The sequence below is a fragment of the Equus quagga genome, chromosome 5, assembly GCF_021613505.1.
Source record: "Equus quagga isolate Etosha38 chromosome 5, UCLA_HA_Equagga_1.0, whole genome shotgun sequence".
Lineage (NCBI taxonomy): Eukaryota > Metazoa > Chordata > Mammalia > Perissodactyla > Equidae > Equus > Equus quagga.
Window position 1 is genome coordinate 86,819,022 of NC_060271.1, and position 23,123 is coordinate 86,842,144.

Below are 23,123 nucleotides of genomic sequence, written 5' to 3' on the forward strand. Positions count from 1 at the left end.
ACTTTCATGTGGAAAAAAGAATGGTCAAAAGGAAACACCCAGTGATTCTGATTTTAGTTTTTATTAAGACATTTTAAAAGTTTAAGTAAACATTAGACATCCCTTTAATTTGCTAATAGGAGAGAGCAGGGTGTGCGAGTGTGTGTTGTGTAACACTCATGCATCTTGGAAGGACTGAATGCTTGTACTTAAAATTTGCATTGACATTCAAATGCTTTAGGTGTGTGGCTATTACTCAGCACCTACACCACCCGTGAGAAATTTTATTTTGATCACATATTAGCTATTTCCAAGAAAACAAATATAATAACTTCAGCCAGAGTTGAGCCAACTTTTTCAACTCCTATAAGTTATTAGCTAGTATTTAAATTTCAACATGGGGTTTGGAATCAGATAACTATTATGATGTAATTTTCAGTATCTATAGGAATTTAGAACTTCTTCAGGTTTTGTCAAAACTGAGCCATGCCCATGGAAGCATGTAGCACGTGTGCAAGTCATCGGCCATGTGTTGTAAAAGAGGAAAAGGTTGAGAGATGGTTTCAGAACAACAGAGAACAGGCCATCTCCCTCACTCTCTCAAACAGAAGTTTTCAAAGACTTAAACTGGGTCATTACGGCCCCTTAAATCACCTCTTCTCTAAGTCAGACAGTTCCTATGCCTTCAACCACTGCTCAGTTGATGTGGTTTCTGGACACTTTAACGACTCTGTTCCTCTACTCTGTTAGTGCTCTGAATCGTCAACGCCCCTTGTAAAGTGCAGCACCTGGAAGCAAAATACTGCTCAGAAGAGGAGCTGACCAATGCACAAGACACAGCTGGCATTTCTCCTGCACACAGAGCAACTGCTCTCAACTTTCATCCATCAAAGGGGCCTTTTTAATATTCTCCTCTCAACCCATACAGCCCATATTTTGAAAGATTTTCCTAATAAACTATTTTTAAAGAAATAACTATTTTCCCCAAGACCTAAATAATGCTAATACACTAAAATCCATGTATTTACAAGAAAAACAAAGACCCATACAGCCTCACTGCAAGTAAACATATAATTATTATTCAGGTTTTTGAAAATGTTAAATATTTTACAGATCTCCCCTGTCCCACACCAATTACTTTCATCAAACAGATGTAGAAGCCCAAAAATTTCAGGCTGGGAATCACTCATGTGACATACATGGGATTTCTGTTAATAAAGTTAAAGATTCCTGGTTTTTTAAAACAGCGTTATCTGGGTATAATTGGTTAACAATAAGTGGCACATACTTAAAAAGCATATTTGGTGGGAGTTTTTTCCCTTTCTGTGTGTGTGTGTGTGAGGAAGATTGGCCCTGAGCTAACATCTGTTGCCAGTTTTCCTCTTTCTGCTTGAGAAGGATTGTTACTGAGCTAACATTGATGCTAATCTTCCTCTATTTTATGTGGGATGCCACTACAGTGTGACTTGATGAGTGGTGCTAGGTCCACACCTGGGATCTGAACCAGTTAACCCCAAGCCACTGAAGCTGAGCGTGCAAACCTAACCACTATGCCAACGGGCCAGCCCCCAATGGTTTTTTTAACATGTTTGCAAGCGTGAAACCACCAGCACAATCAAGGTATCAAACATTTCCATTCCTCCAAAATTTTTTTTTTTTTTTTTGGTGAGGAAGATTGGCCCTGAGCTAATATCTGTTGCCAATCTTCCTCCTTTTGCTTGAGGAAGATTGTCACTGAGCTAATATCTTTTTTTTTTTTTTAAGATTTTATTTTTTCCTTTTTCTCCCCAAAGCCCCCCGGTGCATAGTTGTATATTCTTTGTTGTGGGTCCTTCTAGTTGTGGCATGTGGGACGCTGCCTCAGCGTGGCCTGATGAGCAGTGCCATGTCTGCGCTCAGCATTCAAACCAACGAAACACTGGGCCACCTGCAGCAGAGCACGCGAACTTAACCACTCAGCCACGGGGCCAGCCCTTGAGCTAATATCTGTGCAAATCTTCCTCTGTTTTGTATGTGGGACACTGCCACAGCATGGCTTGATAAGTGGTGTGCAGGGCCATGCCTGGGATCCGAACCCATGAACCCTAGGCCACTGAAGCAGAGCACACAGACCTAACCACTACACCACCAGGCCAGCCTCTCTTTGTGCCCTTTTTAATCCATCCTTCCCTGAACCTCCAATCATAGGCAACTACTGATCTGCTTTTTCTCACTAGAGATGCATTTTCTAGAGTTTTAAATAAATGGTATCACACAGTAGGAACTCTTTTTTTCAGTCTGGCTTCTTCACGCAGTATAATGACTTTTAGATTGACCCATGTAGTTACACGTTTGTTCTTCTTTCTTACTGAGTAGTACTCCATTGTATGGATATACCGCATTTGTTTAGCTATTCGGCTCCTGATGGGACATTTGGGTTATTCTCAGATTTTGCTATTATGAGAAATAAAGCTGTTAAAATATTCATCTACAAATCTTTTTGTGGACATATGCTTTGATTTCTCTTAGGTGAATCTCTAGGAAGGAAATGGTGGGTCAAATGACAGGTGTCTAACGTTTTAAGAAACTGCCAAATTGTTTTCTAAAATGGTTGTACCATTTAGAACTCTTGAGAGTTCTATGAGAGTTACAGTGGCTTCACATTCTTGACAGTATTTGGTATATTCAGTAATTTCATCAATTTAAATTTCAGCAATTCAAGTGCACGTGTAGTAGTATCTTACTTGGTTTTAATCTGCATTTCCTTGATGACTAAGATGTTGAGCATCTTTTTGTGAGCACACTGGCCACTCTTATATCTTCCTTTTTTTTCTTTTGGAGGAAGATTAGCCCTGAGCTAACTGCTGCCAATCCTCCTCTTTTTGCTGAGGAAGGCTAGCTCTGAGCTAACATCGTGCCCATCTTCCTCTACTTCAATGTGGGACGCCTACCACAGCATGGCTTGCCAAGCGGTGCCATGTCTGCACCTGGAATCCAAACCAGCAAACCCCGGGCCGCCAAAGCAGAATGTGTGCATTTAACCGCTGCGCCACTGGGCCAGCCCCTTTATATCCTCTTTTGTGAAATGCCTGTTCAAATCTTCTCCCTCTTTAAAAACAACTGTTTGTCTTATTATTGAGTTGAAAGAGTTTGTTACATATTCTGGATAGAAGTCTTTTGCCTGATACATGAGTTTTGCAAAGAATTTCTACCAAACTGTGACACACCTTTTCATTTTCATAAGTGTTTTTTTAAAGAGAAAAAGGTTGTAATTTTGATGAAGTCTAAATTAACTATTTTTTTCCTTTGACTCTTTGTGCTTTTTGCATCCTAGTTAAGAAATTTTTGCCTAAACGAAGATCACTAAGATGTTTTCTTATGTTTTCTTCTAGAAATTCCAAGGTTTTAATTCTTACTTTTAGGTGTATGATCTATTTTTAGTTAAATTTTGTACAATGTATGAGGTAAGGGTTATAGTTCTTTTTTGGGGGTGAGAGGCATATGGACATCTAATTGTTCTAGCCCTGTTTGTTGTAAAGATTATCCTTTCCTAACTGACTTCCCTTGCTAGCTTTGTCAAAAGTCAATTAGCAATATCTGTGGGGATCTAGTTCCAGACTTTCTTCTTCTCTTCCATTCACTTCCACCAATATCACAATGTCTTGGTTAATGAGTCTTGAAATCAAGTAATGCAAGTCTTCCAACTTTGTTCTTTTTCAAAATTGTTTTGGCTATTCTAGATCCCTTGAATTTCCATATACATTTTAGAACTGGCTTATCAATAATTACAAAAAAGTAGACCAAAATTTTGATTGGGATAGCACTGAGTCTAGAGATCAATTTGAATGCACAGCCATAGTATTTCTCTCCATTGATTTCTCTCTTTAATTCCTCTCAGCAAATTTTGTTGCTTTTAGTGTACCAGTATTGCACATCTTTGTTCAAATTCATCCTTGAGGGAGTTTTTTTGGACGATTTTGTATACGGTATTTTTTTGTGTATGTGTGAAGAAGACTGGCCCTGAGTTAACATCTGTTGCCAGTCTTCCTCTTTTTGCTTGAGGAAGATTGGCCCTGAGCGAACATTTGTGCCAACTTTCCTCTATTTTGTATGTGGGATGCTGTTACAGTGTGGCTTGACAAGCGGTGTGTAGGTCTGTGCCCAGGATCCAAAACCACGAACCCTGGACTGCTGAAGCAGAGTATGCAAACTTAACCACTAGGCCACCAGGCCAGAACCCTGTATATGTTATTTTAAATTTCCCTATTTCTGATTGTTCATTGTTACTACAGAGAAACATAATTGAATTTGTAAACTGATCTTGTATCCTATAATCTTGCTAAATTCATTTTTTAGTTCCAGTAGCCTGGAGATTCCTTATGATTTTCTACATAAACAACTATGTCATCCATGATAAAAGTAGTGGGCAAGTATTTTATATATATTAATACATTTGCCATTTCCTGTTTTCTTCATTGCTTTGTGTAGATCCAAATTTCTAAGTAGTGTCATTTTCCTCCTGCCTGAGGACTTTTTTTAAACATTTTTTGCAAAGCCAAGTCTGACAGTGATGAATTTTCTAGCTTTGGATGTCTGGAAATGTCCATTATTTTATTTTATTTATTTATTTATTTTTGCTGGGAATAGAAATTTGTATTGATAGGGGTTCTTTTTTTCTTCCTTTCATTAAGAAGATCATCCCACTGACTTGGAATTGTTTTCGTTGAGAAGCTTTTCTGTGACTTTCTTCATGTTTCTTGTGCTTGGGGTTCATTCAGCTTCTTGAACCTATAGGTTTACAGATGTTTTTAATTTCTAAAACTTTGGGCCATTATTTCTTCAAATATTTTTTCTCCCCCTCATCCTCATTCCTGTCCTTTTGGAACTCCAATTACCCATATGTTAGCCCACTTGAAGTTGATCCTCTCTTTATTTTTTTTCTCTCATGTTTCAATCTGGAGACTTTCTATTGCTATGTCTTTAAGTTCACTAATATTTCCTTCTGCAGTATCTAACATGGGGTTAATCTCATTGAGTGTATTTTTCATCCCAGACTTTGTATTTTTCATCTCTACAATTTGAATTTGGGTTTATTTTTTATGTCTTCCATGCTCATGCTTTCTTCCACCTTCTTGAATATCTGAAGTATAACAGTTGTTTTACTACACTTGTCTATTAATTCTATCATCTGTGCCATTTCTGCACCTATATGTAACGACTGAGTTTCCTCCTCATTATGGGTCAAGATTTTCCGGCTTCTTTACATGCCTGATAAATTTGATTGGCTGTCAGACATTGTGAATTTTATGTTTTGGGTGCTGGAGTTTTTGGTATTCTAATATTTTTGGGCTTTGTGTGGGGTGCAATTAAGTAACCCGGAATCATTTAGATTCTTTTGATCCTTGCTTCTAAGCTTCATTAGGCAGGCCCAGAACAGCCTTTAATCTAAGGCTAATCTGGCCCTACTAATGAGACAATACCCTTCTGAGGACTCAGGTTGATGTCCCATATGTTAGGAAGTCTTTCCTCACTGGCTGGTGGAAACACAAACTCTTCTTGGTTCTGGGTGAACTCCAGGGACTGTTCTGATTCTTTGTCTTCAGTAATTTCCTCATATGCATGCTCTGATCAATATTCAGCTAAAGACTCAAGAGGAACTTCTACAGATTTCTGAAACTCTCGCTATGAGTAGTTCTCTCTCCTCTCTGGTACTTGGTCCACAAATTCTAGCCACCTCAGTACCCCTCAAGTCCAAACCGTCTCCTCAATTCAAGGAGATTACTAGGGTGTCTGGGTTTTCTCTCCCTGAACTGCAGTTCAAAAGTCTCTCCCACAAATAAAATTTGAACAACTGTAGAGCTCACCTTCTTTGTCTCTGTTCTCTCAAGGATCACTGTCCTGTGCTATTTGTGTCAAATGTCTGAAAACCATTGTTTTATATATTTTATTCAGTTTTTTAGTTGTTTAAAACAAAAAGCTATATCCAGTCTGTGTTACTCCATCACAGCTTGAAGTGGGAGTTTTGTTGCTCCTTTTCTTTTTTTGTTTGTTTTGCTGGGGAATATTTGCCCTTAGCTAACATCTGTGCCAATCTTCTTCTATCTTTTAGTCTGTAGGCCGCCAGCACAGCATGGTCGCTAACACAGTGGTGTAGGTCTGTACCTGGGAACTCGGGCCACCGAAATGCAGTATGCTGAACTTAATCACTAGGCCACTGGGGCTGACCCTGTTGCTGCTTTTTAAACACACTGAGGGCTACTATCTGCAGCCACACAGGTTGTGGATTGTACAACTCCAGAATACAACATGAATACGCCCTGCTCCTATCCCCAATCTAGATTTGAATAAAATGGCAGCCCTCATCATACTATTTATATTGAGCTTGTGCTCAATAAACCTCTTATCTGGATAAGAATAACAACTCAAATGATATAATTCCCAACTTATAAATTATGATCTTGTTGTTTGGCATATGAACAAATCCTCTCATCAAATCAATATCATAAGTGATTACTTGGTTCCCGTAACAGACCCACAACATAATTGAAGTTTAATGCCTACAGTAATCAACTATAACATGGTTCTTGTGGGAAGACACAATTGGAATTCTAACTAGAGATTCCAAGAACACACTTTCCTCATTTGTTAGTTTAGGGTACACACACACCCATATGGAAGAGGGTGGAGAATGAGGGTCAAGATTATAAAAATTCAGATGGGGGACGAGATAGATACAAACTTGTAAACTGTATATTATCATAGGGACAGACCTCTTTTTACCCATCTAAAGGTTATATTACAGAAGGATACCTTCAGTTAATATAGAGATTGATCTATGATGATGGCAAAACGAAATGTACTTACTCATCCAACTCTTCTTCTTCCGTTTTAGAACTATCAGCATAGAGGTACTTGCTCATGTCCACAGGTCTTATATTTTTTCTTTTAGTAGACTGGGGAGGAGAATCCTTTATAGTTACAAAGGTTTCTGGCTCATCGAATGGGTTCAAATACTGTGGCGTCTGTACCTCTTTAAAGGGATGATAGCTGTTATTATAAAAAGATTCTTCCGGTTTTTTAGGTATAGTTGTTTCAGTAATTGGTTCTATAAAACAACAGCAAAAGATGAATGAAATCAAATTAATGTTATCTAATACTTTCCTATATTTTTAGTGTTTTCAAAAATAATCTTAAATTAATAAACTCTATGGGGCTGAAAGAATGCAAAGCAATAATCTGTTTTAGAAGGGTTAATTCAGAAGATGTGATATGTAAGACTTTTATCTACTTTTTCAGGAATGATGCTGCCACAAATGGTATCTTTGGAATGCCCTTGGAGTCTCTAACAATATTAGCATTATGGTATGTTAATCTTGGAGATTTTAACCTTCTTAGAGGTACAGTATTCTATTATTGCTTATTTTATTTCACTATACTAACTTGCCATCCAAAACTGATACATAATAAATTTCTGTTTTTAAAATAATGCAGAATGGACTAAATTTTGAAATGGTCTTTGGCAGTTATATAAGCAGAGACCACTTAGGGATCTGAAAATTCATTCCAGACTGTATCAAAAATACACCCACAAAATAAGAAGAAAAAAATACACCCACACATCACTGAATTTGTTTTCACAAAGTCTTCAAAGACCAGCTGTCTGTACACTAAAAGATCTTAAATCTTTAGAGCTTTTAACGATGTTTGATTTTTCTCAACATAATTTGGACCCAATCAATACTCTATTTAATAATGCAAAGAAATATAAGAATTCTCAAGTCGAAAGCACTACATTAAAATCATTCTGATAAGCTGATAGACAGGTTACACCAAATTCTTCTAAATTTTATTATTTCATTTCAATTTGAAAGCAAAGCTACTCTTAAAAAAATAAAACCCTGACAAAAAGCACTACAATAGTATCATGTCCTCCAACAATACTCACGAAATTCTTAGTACTAGCCTTTTTCTTCTTTTTATGTTTATTAATATTTTAAAACAAAACTAGAATTTATAATAAAACTGTCCAAAATTTGATCATGGATTTTGCTGATAAAAATAAATATTTTCCCAAAATGGAGAAAAGTGTCAGAAAGCCAACAATGAGAGTATAGTTTAAAAGTAATTTTAATTATGCCATGCAACTCTGACAAAATATTCTCTGAGAAGAAAGCAAAAACCTGATTATTGAAATTCTCAAGAAAAATAACTGTTTCATAAGTGACATTTCACACAATTTAATCTGATCAATATAAAAATCTTATGATTGACATATATTTATGACTTCTATATTTTAAAGTCAAACTACTTTTACTTATACTTTAGAAATTAGACCAGAAAACTTATCTTGTCTTTATATTAAAAATAGAAAAAGAAAAAAACTCTGAATTGAAGTTCTGTACACCATGGTGAAGCAATTATAAAGTGTGAAAGAATTCATAAAATCATAATAAATCAATACTGAAATGAATTTAAATACCGTCTATGTTAGAGAAGAGGCTCAGTAACTACGTATCTTTCGTAACACCTAACACTACTGGAATCTTTACAATAATGTAAATGAAGCATTTTCTTTTCTCTGTAGGGGAAGAGAGACTGCAAAGTTTTTGCCTACTCAATCTTTTATTAACAAATATCAAGTCTCAAATACTTAAGAAACTTACAAAACTGGTCAATGGAAATCAGATTTTTATTTTTACTTTCTGGAAAAGGATTGCAAAAATTGATCCAAGCAAATTCACCAGTTACAAAAGCAAAAGCAAGAAAGTATTCAAACTATACAGCAAGATTTGAAGATGACAGAACTCGTAACAAAGGAGGGTTTAAAATAAGATTATTTCATATAAAAGCTAACAAATACATTTAATAAACTTCTAAAAGGGTCACTGAAGCACAGACTGTCATGAATCTAAGAGAAGAATTGAGGCTGTAAAAGCAAAAAGAGGAACCATCTAAATAACCACAACCTAGTTTTTTCTTCCCCAAATACTTCTGTTACTTGAGTATGCAAGTTTTTAATCCACAAAAATTAATAAATTATTTCTAGAAAATAAGTATTCTTCTAACAGAAAATACTTATTCTAAAGACTCAAAGAGATGTATATTTAAAAAGAATACTGGTTGCTACATTTTTTTCTTAGCTCTTCAGGCATGATCAGAGATTCTGAATCAGGTTGGCTAAACTCTCTTTCTATTGAGAAATACAATACCATGTGTAATCTGCTACTCCTTTCTATACCTCAGAAAGCAGACCAACATATATTTACAGAAATTACTTCTTTGATTTTGAAAACTGAAATGAAATTGAAAATGAAATGGATTTCTCAAAATATTCTGGTAATATTTTTTAAACTCAACATACTCAGATGTATGTAGTATGCAATTGAGGAAACACTGTGTGGTTAAAAGGAGACACTTGATTAGGAATCTTGGCTCCAACTCCACTTCATTTATCGAAAGTTCTTGTTCAAGTCACTTAACTCCTGTAGGCCTCAGTTCCCTAATCTATGCAAAGAGCAGTTTAACTAGATTACTTCTAAGGTTTACTGTAACTGTTGAGATTTAACATATGTTCTTAATATACATAGCTCACAAACAAAATAAAATCTCACTAATTTAAACTTAGTAATTTAGAATCTGGTAATAAAGGAGAAAGTAAAGGAAGAGAAGGAGAAAATGGATTACAAAATGAGATTGCTCTAACAGAGTGGATCCTGAAGTTGAAACCTCATTTTCACCATGACAGCCAGTAGCAAAATTTTTTAAAGATCGTGAAGATTTCATAAGAGCAGTCTAACAGATGTAAACAGTAGTCAATCATTTTTGCTTTTACTTTGAGCAGAGTTTAATTAAAGAGAGGTCTCACTTCTTCAATAGCTCTTATCTAGGCTTTAAGAAATCAAAATACTTGATAAGAAAAATGACTCAGAAAAAAAAAATCCCTGGTTTTATTCCTTACAAGTATGTTTTACATATGATGGCAGTGATTCTCAATCTTCTTTCTGCTCCATGCTATTCACATGCACAACTGACTGCAATTCTCACCAGAGACATGGAGTAGGAGGTGGAGGGGTTCATTACTCTCTCTGAGGGTGAGGACACAGGAGCCATACAGAGGGAGGAGCTATACAGAGGGAGAAGCCACTCCCATCACCTCAATATCCATATGTCCCACAACCTGACCTTACTTGGTAGGCCAAACTAATGAGATTTTACTGCATGCAAGCTAGGTAAAATACTGTTTTCTCCAACATTAGAGCTTTACTATCTATTTGACCAAACTAACAGAGAATTAAAAAATAAGCCCCACGTAAATATCTATGTATGGCTTTCTTTTTTTCTTTAAAAATAATTCAATGGAAGCTACCCAGACTTGCTGATCAACTGCAAGTGGTATTGAACACAATAATAACAACAATTTTTGTTATAAACAAAAATTACTTAGAGTCTTTTAAAACAATCTCTTCCTGCCTTCACAGTTCAAGAGAACTTGACTATATAAAGACTTTTAAAAGCACAGAAAAAAACTTGTTACCTTCTGAGTCAGGATCTCCAAATGGATTTAATTCTGCTACATCAGTTTCACCAAATGGATTTAAATTCACAGTGGCCAAGTCCTTTTCTGCTTCATCCAAAAAGTTAAGCTTGTTGATAAGCTCTGAAAATAAACATATGTGTTAAGTTCACTATGGTTATAGTTAAACATACTTACTGATCATTCAAGAAATATTTCAAATTGTAAAAAGTCACACTAATAATACCTGCAAATAATAAGATAAAGCATTTTAACAATGGCAGAATGCCATTCAAGTATTTTGTAGCATACCAACATTTTCAAATAACAAATGCGTATTTCAAACAAACAAATGTATACTAATCCAAAAATTAAATCAGATACAGAACTAGAGAAACTTTCATCTAAATCTAGTATATTCCAATAAAAAAGCGGTGACATGGATTTTTAGGGTAAAAACCCTTCACTCCTAAATATGAGTTATTCAAATGGGTTTAATATAAGCAAATATTTTAAAAACAATGTAATTACAATACATGAGCTACCTGAAGACTGTCATGTTATATGACCAATTATTATAAGATGTTTTAAAATCACTGCCTATCAAGGATCCTGATACAAGGTTTTGCTAAAGATGCTAAGTTCTGCTATGTTGGTGCCTGTTGGTGTACTACAAATTACCAAACAAAACATTCAAGGAAAAGCACAAAGACAAAACTGACAGCTAAGTACAGACAGAAGTCAAGAGGTAGCAGGTCATAGTAAATACAGGCAATCAGAAGCAGAAAGAAAGGAAGAAAGCTCTTAGACCTTCAGAGGAACTGGCTGATTTAGCTGAAGGCATATTTGCTTGCTTTATGCAGTCATCTTGATCTTCATCTAAGCTGCTCAGAGCATTCAATTGGTTTACAATTTCTGTAAACAGAAGCCAGTCGAGACAAATGTAAGGTAAGGTCATTTAATTAAAGAGCTGTAGAAGCATGCTGTTACTTAAAAAGACAAAGAGGGGATGTTTGGTTAATCAAGAGAATACATTCAGAGGACATTATTTTCATGAACTATAACAGACGTAATTTAACTGAAAGTTATGCTTACTCATATTTTAAAATAGAAAACATTTTATTGTGAAAATGTATTAGTAATATAACAACTATGTTAATAAACAGAAAACAAAGATAATAACCCAAAAGGTTGACATGGCTTTCAGTAACCACATTTTGCATTCATAAAATAGTGCTTTAAATGTATATGTTAAAAATTCAATTAAAAATGTTCTCTGATATCACACAATATATGTACTATTTTTTAAATAATATTCTAAATTTAAACTAACAGTTTTAAGAACATATCTACATGAATCATGAATATAATAAGCACTTGTTCACCTTCTAGAACTTTAAAAATCAGCACAATATAAGAAAAGCAGGCAATAGCTACTATTTTCTACTCCTGTTTTCTAAGCAATTAGTTCTTTGCAGGCAACTCTTGAGTAGTTTTGCTTTAGGAAATCTTATAATTTAGCCAATAAGAACAGGAACAAAAAAGGCAAAGATAGAAAAATCTTAAAATAAGAATTCATTTTGTGCAAAATTGGATTTTTTACATGAGTCATACATATTTTGCACAACTCTGAATATGTGAAATTCTGATTCATTGGGTGAAAATTAGCTTGGAAAAAAATAATAAGAGCCTACTAAAGTATTCTAGTTAATCCTTGCTGTTTCCAAAGTTAAAACCTGGGAATAGCTTAGGTATTAGGACAAACCAAACAGATCCATATCATAAGTGGGAAACAAAATGGTTAGAAATAGAAAATAGTTGTAAATTCGGCATTAACAATGCTGTTCTTTAACACTGTAAATCTAAGTACACATTCTAAATTTTATTTGAACCAAATCATAGAATACACACTTGTAATAAGGTTACTTTTGTCCTTTCATTCGTTGTTGAACAAATATTTATTTACCACCTTGCGCCAAGTACTATGCTTGGGACACCAGGGTGAAAAAAACAGACAAGGTACTGTCCTTGTGAAATTTTCTTCTATAAAGACAGAAATTAATATTGAAACGACAATAACTGACTGTTAGAATATTAGGCGGTCAGAAATACGTGTTATTTTATAGATGTTTGAACTAAATACATATGAAAAGTTGATAAACGTATTCATTTCCCTTGTCCAAATGAGAAAATATATTTTGCATAAGTAAAATTGCTTGAGATAGTCAAAGTAAACCATAGAAAATAAGGAGTAATCACAATTAATACCAACTTAACTCTTCATCTGAATTTGAATAAGAGCTGAACAGTCAGCCTTAATAAAGTGTCTTCTTTCGTTTTATTCTGCCAATAGTTTTTTTTTTTTTTCCTTTTTCTTCTCCCCAAAACCTCCCTAGTAGATAGTTGTATACTCTAGTTGTGAGTGCCTTTGGTTGTGCTATGTGGGACGCCATCTCAGCACGGCCTGATGAGTGGTGCCATGTCTGTGCCCAGGATCCGAACCAGCAAAACCCTGGGCCACCAAAGCAGAACGCACGAACTTAACCACTCAGCCACGGGGCCAGCCCCTCTGCCAATAGTTTTAAATCCCAGTCTGACTCAAACTAACCTAGCAAATTCTTCAGTAGGTAGAATTCATTCATAAGTTAGATCCTTTACCTCTTACTACTAGCCAATGCCACTGTAATTTTTAGGCAAATGTAACAAAATGGATGGAGGATCAGTGTTAAGTGATTACCAGCACATAACTGATTTTTTCCAGTCACTACTAGTTATGTACTTTTAAAAATTTTCAAAGGGTTTATTTTTAACTTTGGAAATATGAAAAAAAATATTAACAACAGAAGATAACATTAAGCAGTGGGAAGAGCTTTGCATATGTTATCAGAGTTAATTCTCATAAATATTCTGAGATATTATTACTAATATCCATACTTTCTCATGTATATTAGTATCATTTATTTGCACTATATTCCCAGATATGCAATTATTAGGTTAAAACATTTTAAAATAATGCTCAAAGATTTGTAGCTTTTGTTACACATTTTAATTATTTTATATTCTTAAATGTAATTGCAATGAAAGTAGAAACCATTTATTTAAACATCTTATATAATGAACACTGTAGGAAATACTGAAGAAATATTAGACTTGGTCCTGACCTTCAAAACATTAATATTGTTCCATCGAGTTTTAGGTATACGATGTGGGCATTTATTTAAAAACTATCAAGATGACTCTAATACATGACTAAATTATTTGTACTGTAATTTTTCAGAATGTTTACAATATTTCCTCCCTGTCATCATGGTTTTGGTGATATCTAAAACCACTGATGACCATTTCCTCATTAATTAGCTCAAAATAATTTCTTCTTTCCATTCTTTTCACTGATGACAAGCTGTCCTTCCTATCCGAGTTTCCTACCTACCCATAGCTTAAACGAATCCTTACTTAACTCCTAGAACTTCTGCTTTTAGAACTTTCACTCATATTAACAAAGTTAAAAGGTAATTTTGATTATCTAGAACAATGCTCCCTTTATTTGGTATGCAAATAAACGTTAATCAAAACCATGAAAAGAAGCAATCTCCAAAGAAATATCATTTACCTATTTAAATAAACATTTACCAAGTACCTATTAAACGCCTAGGATAGTACTTGCCCTCATGGCTTTATATTTTTGTGGGACAGACAGACAAGCAAATCAACAGACAGTGTATGATAAATATGGTAGACGTTATGATTGAGATATACGCATTGTAGACTTTGTGAAACTGGAAGTGAGGCTTATAGCTCAGTCTGAGGTCAAGAAGCCCTCTTGGACTTTTCAAATTTAAGCTAAAACGAGACAAATGGACATCATTATTATTACTAAAATAAAAGAGAAAATGGAGGGCATTCCACAAGGAGGAAAAGGAGGAAAATGAGAACATGACACACTAGAAGAACTGCAAGTTGTCTGGGATTTAAGATGTCAGGGATGAGGAATGGAATGAGACGAGGTTGGCACATGTGCTATCCTGAAGGTTACTGTAACCAAACTAAAGAACGCGAACTTTGTTCTGAGTGCTGTCGGAATCCACTGAGAGATAAATGTATATTTTAGAAACATGATTTCAGGAGCAAGATGGTGGCAGTTTGAAAAAAACAGGATAGGAAGCAAAAGATGAGTAGTTTAGTATCATCTCTCCATGAGGGGAGGCACTCCATAAGTGTTTGCTAATTAAAGAAGAAATTAAGAAGAGATGGTTAATTTAACATGGGGAAGGAACCTAGGATAAGTGCCAGGTTTCGGTCCTGGGTGACCATGTGGATGGTAGTGGTAGCAGTGCACGGGGGCCTCTTCAGTCTGGGCATAGCGAGCTATGGGTTGCTGTAAAACTTCTCATGGAAATAATTCAATTGGCAGTTGCCTATGTGGGTGTGGAGCTTAAAATACATAATTTTGTTAAGTATTTCTCCTTTGAAAAAAGTACTTTTCTTTTTCTTCCAAATTTCCTACAGTCAATGTGTTTTACATTTATAATCAGAAAAAAGTTAAAAATTTAAAAGAAGATTTACAACAAAAATTTATTCCCGGAGTTTTTTTTAAGTGGGAAGCTTTCCCAGGAGTATACTACCCTGATCAAAAAAATTCCCTGCCCCAATATATTTATATAAAACTTTATTACTTATGAAAATCTTGTCTCACCACAAATTTACACATTTGGAAAATGCTAATAATGCTACGTAATAGCACAAATTTCTACCCCAGTGCTACTCAAATTGAGCAATAAATCTGTAGTGTAGTACATTTAGTCATAGTAAGAGTGTGTCAATCTAGACTTGCTTCACATTGTGAGAATAAGAAGGAAAACTAAATTAGGGGCAGGCAATCGAAGCAAAGGGACAAGTAATCTGAGACTCTCCTTTACTGTTAGGAAGGTAAAAGAAGATAGAAATTGACCACCAGAGATTATCACATTGAACAAAAAAAGGGGGGTTGGGGCAGTGGGATGAAGAGTAGGTGGTTTTTTTCCTTTTAAGAAAGTCTGTAGTTGAGTTAAAAGAAAAAAAAATAAACTGCCTAGAGCTAGAACATACCTGCAAATCTTACAGGATGCTCATTCTTCTCTCCAAAGTATAACAAGACTCAGCACAGTTATATCTCATTCTAAGATAGTCTAAGATAGTAACATTTCAACTTCCTGGCAGAGATCAAGGTCCAAAAGATGTTACTTTTCTCACAGGCTTGAGTCCGTAAATATTTGATTTATGGATACAAGTAACGGGTTTAATAATGCGATTTTCAATGCCACAGTAGATCATAATGGGGAAGGAGGAGCTGCCTCAGCCAGAAAAGTAAACATCCAGTAGTCTGTCTCCCTAGATCTTCAATTTCTCCTTCTTAATTAACTAATAAGCCTTAATGGCATATTAATATGATTAAGTTGCTCCCAAATATTTTAAAACGCTCTCAACCATTAGCTCATTCTAGTTTGGCCAGTCTCTCTTAATCTTTATAAGAAAACATTCTAGAAACATAGTAGTCTAGAATTTCTCACTACCACTTATTCTTCATCTCACTGAAATCTGCTTTTATCCCCACCTTTATCCATCCCCTTACTGAAATGGCTCTCACTGAGGTCACCAGGGTATATTCTAATTGGCAAATACACTAAATACCTTTTAGCTCTTACCATTTTTGACTTCTGTATGAATAAACATAATTAACCATTTCCTCCTTCAAGTTCCTTCTGCCCCTTCCAAGACACTAGTATCTCCTGGGTCTCCTACTCTTTGATAACTCTGTCTTGGTCTCCTTTAATGATAAATATTCTTCCTCATGCCTCTTAAACATTATTATTCTCTAAGACCCCATGATAGGTCCCATTCTTTTTTTCGCCCTAAATCTGCTCTTCCTGGAAGAATTCATCTACTCTCTTGGCTTAAATTAACATATAAATGCAGATAATTTTCAGATATGTAGTGTGTATTAGGCTTGATTTTCCAACTGCCTAGTGGGAATTTATACCCTAATGACCCTAGACATTCCCCTTATATACTTAACATACAAAAAAAATGGAATTAAATAGCTGTCCATCTATGTCATGTTCATCTTTTAACACCTAGCAGTTTTTAGCTTACCTAGTACCTAACGTATGCTATAAATGAATGAGTGAATGAACTGAATGAAAGTCATAATACTTGGCATCATGTTTACAAAGGCAGAAAGACATATAACAAACATTATTTTTAAATTATAGAAATAGTATGTTTTTTTCAGTGTCTATGTTAGTCTATGTATCTATGCATGTATGTATCTAACTATAATGTTTCATTTATCTCTAGAAATGTTATACTTTAAGCCACCACCCAAAATTTGGCAGCTTAAAACAACAAATAATTATCTCTCACAGTTCTCTAGGTTGACTGGACTCAGCTGGGTGGTTCACTGCATTTAGATGGTGGCTGGGGCTAAAGTCATCAGAAAGCTTGAACTGAGGTGGACATCAAAATGGCTTAGTTGGTTTTTTTTGGCTGGGAAAGATTCACTCTGAGATAACACCTGTTGCCAATCTTCCTCTCTCTCTTTCTTTTCTTCTTCTCCCCAAAGCCCTAGTACACAGCTGTTTATTTTAGTTATGAGTCCTTCTAGTTCTTCTATGTGAGTCACAGCCACAGCATGGCTACTGACAGAGGAATGGTATGGTTCTGTGCCCAGGAACCAAACCTGGGCCACTGAAGCAGAGTGTGCCAAACTTTAACCACTAGGCCATCAGGGCTGGCTCCAAAATAGCTTCTTTACTTGCATTTGGTGTTTCAGCTCAGAAGGCTGGAACTGAGGGCTGGCCAGGCATCTCTCTCTCTCTCCAAGTGGCCTGTCCATATGGGTCCTCTCAGCACAGCAATCTCAGAGTAGCTGGACTTTTTACATGGCAGCGGGCTTCCTTCAGAGCACTCCTTTTAAGAGGCCCAGGTAGAAGCTACAATGCATTTTATATCTTAGCTTTAGAAGTTACAAAGTGTCACTTCCACTGCATTCTACTGGTTAAAAGTGAATTACAGCCCAGATGAGAGGGAGGAAACTACAAAAGGGTACGAATATTGGGAGGCATGGCTCATTGGAGAACAATCTTTGGAGATACCACACAGTAGATCAATAAATCAAAGTTAAAACCATCCCTTTTCTTGCTAATCTAACATATTTACTATAATTTTTACATGTTACCTTCGAGTATTTTACTTATGCACACACGAAAGTCACAAATCTTAAATTGTACACTTCAGTGAATTTTGACCAATGTAGACAACCACGTGATGCAAGATGCAGAACACTGCATCACCCCATGTTCTCTCATGCCTCTTTTCAGCCAATCCCCAAATCCACAGGCTATCACTCTTCTCATGTGTTTCACATAGGATTAGTTTTGCCTCTTCAGAACATCATATAAATGGAATCATACAGTATACACTCTTTCATATAAGTCTTCTTTTATTCATCTTAATGGTTTTGAGATATATCCATGCTGTTGAATATATCAACAGTTCATTTTTCTTGCTGAACAGTATCCCATTCATGAATATACTACGATTTAGCCATTCTCCTGTTGATGTATACCTGAGCAGTTTCCAGTTTTGGTTTATTGTGAATACAAATGTTATAAACATTTTGGTAAAAATCTTTTTGCGGACATATGTTTTCACTTCTTTCAGATAAATATCAAGGAATGGACTGCTGGATCAGAGGATAAGTATATGCTGAGTGTTATAAGAAACTCCCTAAGTGACTGTACCATTATATATGCCACCAATAATGAATGAGAGTTCCAGTTGGTCCACATCCTTGCCAACATTTAGTATTGCCAGTCTTTAAAATTGCCATTCTAGTGGGTGTGGAGTTGTATCTCATTGTAATATTACTTTGCTTTTTCCTGATGACAAGTGAAACTGAGAACATTTTCATGTGCTTATTGGCCACTGATATGTCCTTCTTTGTGACCCACATGTTCAAATCCTTGCTCATTTTTTAAAAAATGGGTTATCTGTCTTTTTATTAGAGTTGTAGGACATTTAAAAAAATCTATTCTGGATACAAGACCTGTGTCAGATATATACTTTGTTAATATTTTCTTCTAGTTTGTGACTTGCCCAGACATTTTCTTAATGGTGTATTTTGACGAGCTATGTTTTTCATTTTTTTCTTTTTTTTTTTTTTAAGATTTTTATTTTTCCTTTTTCTCCCAAAAGCCCCCTGGTACATAGTTGTGTATTTTTAGTTGTGGGTCCTTCTAGTTGTGTCATGTGGGATGCTGCCTCAGCATGGCTTGATGAACAGTGCCATGTCGGTGCCCAGGATTTGAACCCACGAAACCCTGGGCCACCAAAGCAGAGCACACAAACAACCACTCAGCCATGGGGCCGGCCCCTATGTTTTTAATTTTGATGAAGTCTAATTTATCAAATTTTTCTCTCATGGTTATTACTTTTTATGTCTTGTGTAATATAAGAACCCTCTACCTACCCTCAGGTCACGAATCTATTGTCCTTCCTTATTTTTCAGAAGCTTTATAGATTTAGCTTTTATCCTGAGGTCTATAACCTACCTTGAATTGATGTCTGTGTGTGCTGAGAGGTAGGAATAGAGGATCATTTTTTCCATACAGACATTTGGGTGTTTCAGCATCATTTGTTGAAAAGACTTTCCTTTCTTCACTGAATTATGCTGTACCTTTGTTGAAAATTAATTGATAAAATAAGTTTGGGTCTATTTCAGGAATCTGTTTTGTTCCACTGATCTGTCTGTCCTACGCCAATAACATACTATCTTGATTATTATAGCTTTATAGTAAATCTGGATATCAAGGAGTATAACAATTTTGTTCTTTTTCAATATTATTTTGTTTATTCAGGTCCTTCACATTTCCAAGTATATTTTAGAATCAGCTTTTCCATTTCTACTTTTTAAAAAAGTCTGCTAGGATTATGAAGGGCATTGAGTTGAATTTATAAATTGACTTGTGGAGAACTGACATCTTAAAAATTCTGAGTATTCTACTCCGTGAAACACAGAATCTCTCCATTTATTAATGTCTTCTTCAATTACCTTTAGTAATATATTATAGTTTTCAGTGTAGAGGTTTTTCCACATCTTTTGTTAAGTTTATTTCTAAGTAGTCTACGTTATTTTTAGCCTCTACTGTAAATGAAATTGTTATGCTAATTTTCCAAATGTTTGTTGTTCATATATAAACCAGAATTTTCTACATTGACTTTGTATCCTGTGTCCTTGCTAGGATCTACAGTACAATGTTGAATAGAAGTGTGAGAACAAATAACCCTGCCTTCTTCCCAATCTTGGGAGGAAAGTGTTCAGTGTTTCGCCATTAAGTATGATGTTAGCTGTAGCTTTCCATCAATGCTCTTTATCAAAATGAAGAAATTCCCTTATATTAAAACTTTGCTGTGAAACTTGGTATTGAATTTTGCCAAATGCTCCTTTCTGTATCTATTGAGATGATTATATGGTTTTTCTCCTTTATTCTGTTAATCTGGTTAAACCAACCTTGCATTCCTAGGACAAACCCTCAGAGAATGCATATTGGTACTTAGAATATTAATTGTCTCCTGACTCCTCCCCTAAACAAATACTGGAGAGCTTCTAACTACTTCTTCAGAACTCTCATTTCCATCCTGGTCCCATCAGATGGGCTCTCAGTATCCACAGAATTATCCCAGAGTCTTGTGGTAGTTTCTAGAGAATGTCCCATTGTCATTAGTACAAACAAAGCAGCATTAGGGTTTAAGAGCAACAAAGAAAGTAGGCTGAATTTGTAATGTTCATCTTCTGCTACTTCTACTAGTCTCTGAGTTGACACATTTGAGTTCTAAACACTGGGAAGAGATATTCTTGCTGTCCCCAGTTTCTCATCCTGGGATCTCCATCTCTTTAAAAAGGAGGTAGTTGTGGTGGCTTATAAATGTTTTAGCTCAAGGGATCAGACATGCCCCCACCTCTCTGCTTCTACCTTATTTCCCAACCTTAACACCTAAATAACAGATACAGATATTCCAGAAATTCTCATCCTTTACATATACCTCCAAAATAGATGGCTATTTTAATTTTTTTACTTTATAGAGTGCACAGCAATCCTATGATTTTGTTCATGAGTGCCTTAGGTACTGGAGGATAGATGCCCAGGTAAAAACCAGAAGCAAATTAATGAATGTATTCTCTGACCAGAGTCCCAAGTTTATTCTGAAGAACCTTCTAATCAAAGGAGGGAGATCTATTTCTCCCCAATTCATAGCACTAGCAAGTAGGACATTTAATCTCAGAGGGCTGAGTCATATCATAATCAACTCCAGCTCCTCAAATATGAACTGTTATCTCCTCTACTACCATCTGTGCTGTAAGATTATGTTCCCTGAAGATAGCCAATATGTCACTCTCTCTGCCTCCTCCCAAATTAACTTTACCAACTATAGGAAAAGGATTAACAAACATCACGCAACATTGCTTATGGTAAAAATGAATCTTGATTTATAAATTGCATCTGGACTCTGAATGGACAATATACCTGATGGAAGGCCACAGCTGGAGCTTCTCTGATTGTGGAGACTTTTGTAACAGAGCTTGTCCCTTACAGGTACCCTGGAAACTATACCTATCAAACTATTACAAAAGATATCAGCTCTTGTGCAGCATGAAGATTCTAAACCAAGGTAATCTCTGCTCCTAACTATATGGATCTTGTCTCCTTGTACCTAAGTTGTCATTTTGGGGTAAAAGTCAAAGAATAGCGCCTGGGCTGCTGTGAGGACTCCAGTGAAAAAGGAATGTTCTGTGATATTGTTGTTTTCTGTCCAATATCCTTCTAAGTGAATCTAATGCTAAGTTTGGCCTATTCAGGTCAAGTGAGTCTGAATGTCTGGTTAAGCTTAAGCAGAATCCTTGATGATCTTTGCAACAATTATTAGTATACCAGGGGCCTTTCAGGTGTCTTATAATGTCTGGTTTCCACAGCAATGCTTTGCTGTAAACTGCTTCAGTTAAACCTGATTTTCTGAGCTGTATTCAATAGGACTTTGTCATTTATGCAGGAGTCTTTCTTTCTCCTTACTGTTGGTGTGTATTCAGAAATCCAACATGAGTCTCAAAGATGGTCTTATTACCAAATACTGGTTAAAGCATTGCGAGGTTGCCATATAGATGGAGGCATGATTGTTTTGAAACCATATATAATTTGTAATACCAGCTGGAGTAAACTTTCCATTAAAAGACTTTGTCCAACTCCGAGGTCTACCACTCCCACTACATTTCAGTGATTTTTCCAAATGCAATTCAAAATTACCCTGCCCATTCACTGGTGCTGTACCTCTGCAGAATGCATCTACATACATGTAGCATCAGTAAAAGGTTCCCGCCTAAGAGCCAGTCCCAAAATACATTTCCAGTTAGCAGTGAATTCTGTCTCAGACAGAACAGAGTAGGGATTTTTGATCAGTCCAAGTACAGATATCATGAATTTTCTTTTACCTTCTAGCAAAGACTAATTTCAGAAGACATATTTTGTCAACTACTACTTATTTACGGAAATATTCCTTGAGAAATCACTGACTAAATGAATAGCCTCTAGGTGTCAATCTAAGATATACACAAAATAATTACAACAGCCTGTTTCTTTAAGAAGCTTGCAGCTTGTTGGGGAAATAATACAGCCATATAATTTTATTGATATAATATGACTGCAGTTTATGCACTTATAAAGATATAATTAATATAGACAAAATTTAAAATAATGATTCTTCCCTTTATAAAAACTGTGTCAACAATTTCAAAGCTGCCAGGAAGAGTGAATGAATGCTGTGTCTAAGTTACTGCCATTTTAGTTGGTAAATAAAAATACAGCCCATACTTTATTTGTACCATGTTTATAAAACAAATTCATTCTGTTTACTCTTACGCTATTATTTTAACATTACTATTGTTAAATTTTAATATTTTTTATTATCTTAAAACTGCTTTACCCAAACATTTTTAGAGTGATAGTGCTGGTATTCTTGAAAGTTATTAACTTTGGAATGGAATTTATATGTGCTAAAAAATGCAACTAAGGAAGCCAAACAACTGCCATAACATGCTCTGATATTCATTTAAGTGACTGTGCTCTGCAAATATAACAGAAAATGCTGAGCAAAAAGTGTAACATCAAAGCAAAAATGTTACAATGATTGTGGATTTATCAACTTAGATCATGCATTTAATCACCCACTGTCCCCACTACCTCTGCACCCTCAACACACATATTTTACATTCATCACTTTTAGAAAACTGGTCTTGAATTATTTAATGTTTGAACTATGTGTCTCCTCCAGATCACATTCCTCCATAAATTGGGACCACCCTCCCTGTATAAGGTAGTATATGATTAAAGGTCAAAATGAATGGAGAAAGAGTAACAAGCCAAGTGATCAATGAGCTACAATAGGAGAGGGAAACCCCATTCACACATCTATGGACTTTCAGTTAATACATATTAAATTCTCAATATGTTCCAGACAATGTGCTAGAAGCTAAGGATGGAAAAATGATTAGAACATAGTCCCTAATTTGAAGGATTTCATAAAATAGGGGAAAGAAATATATAAATAAATAATAACACAAAAT

The 23,123-nt window shown here is 35.4% G+C and overlaps 1 protein-coding gene across 10 annotated transcripts in view; it reads right to left on the bottom strand.

Moving 5' to 3' along the window:
• The window catches only part of EHBP1 (EH domain binding protein 1), a 403,867-nt gene that overhangs the window by 174,256 nt on the left and 206,488 nt on the right, over positions 1-23,123 (bottom strand). For 7 of the 10 annotated variants that reach the window (XM_046660551.1, XM_046660550.1, XM_046660552.1 and 4 more), the window contains 3 exons: positions 11,282-11,386; positions 10,493-10,615; positions 6,823-7,063 (listed from right to left, as the gene is read on the bottom strand). In XM_046660551.1, the coding sequence (XP_046516507.1) occupies positions 6,823-7,063; positions 10,493-10,615; positions 11,282-11,386 (469 nt within the window). The remainder of the gene's footprint in view (positions 1-6,822; positions 7,064-10,492; positions 10,616-11,281; positions 11,387-23,123) is intronic. The other 3 variants (XM_046660557.1, XM_046660556.1, XM_046660554.1) reach the window with 1 other exon arrangement.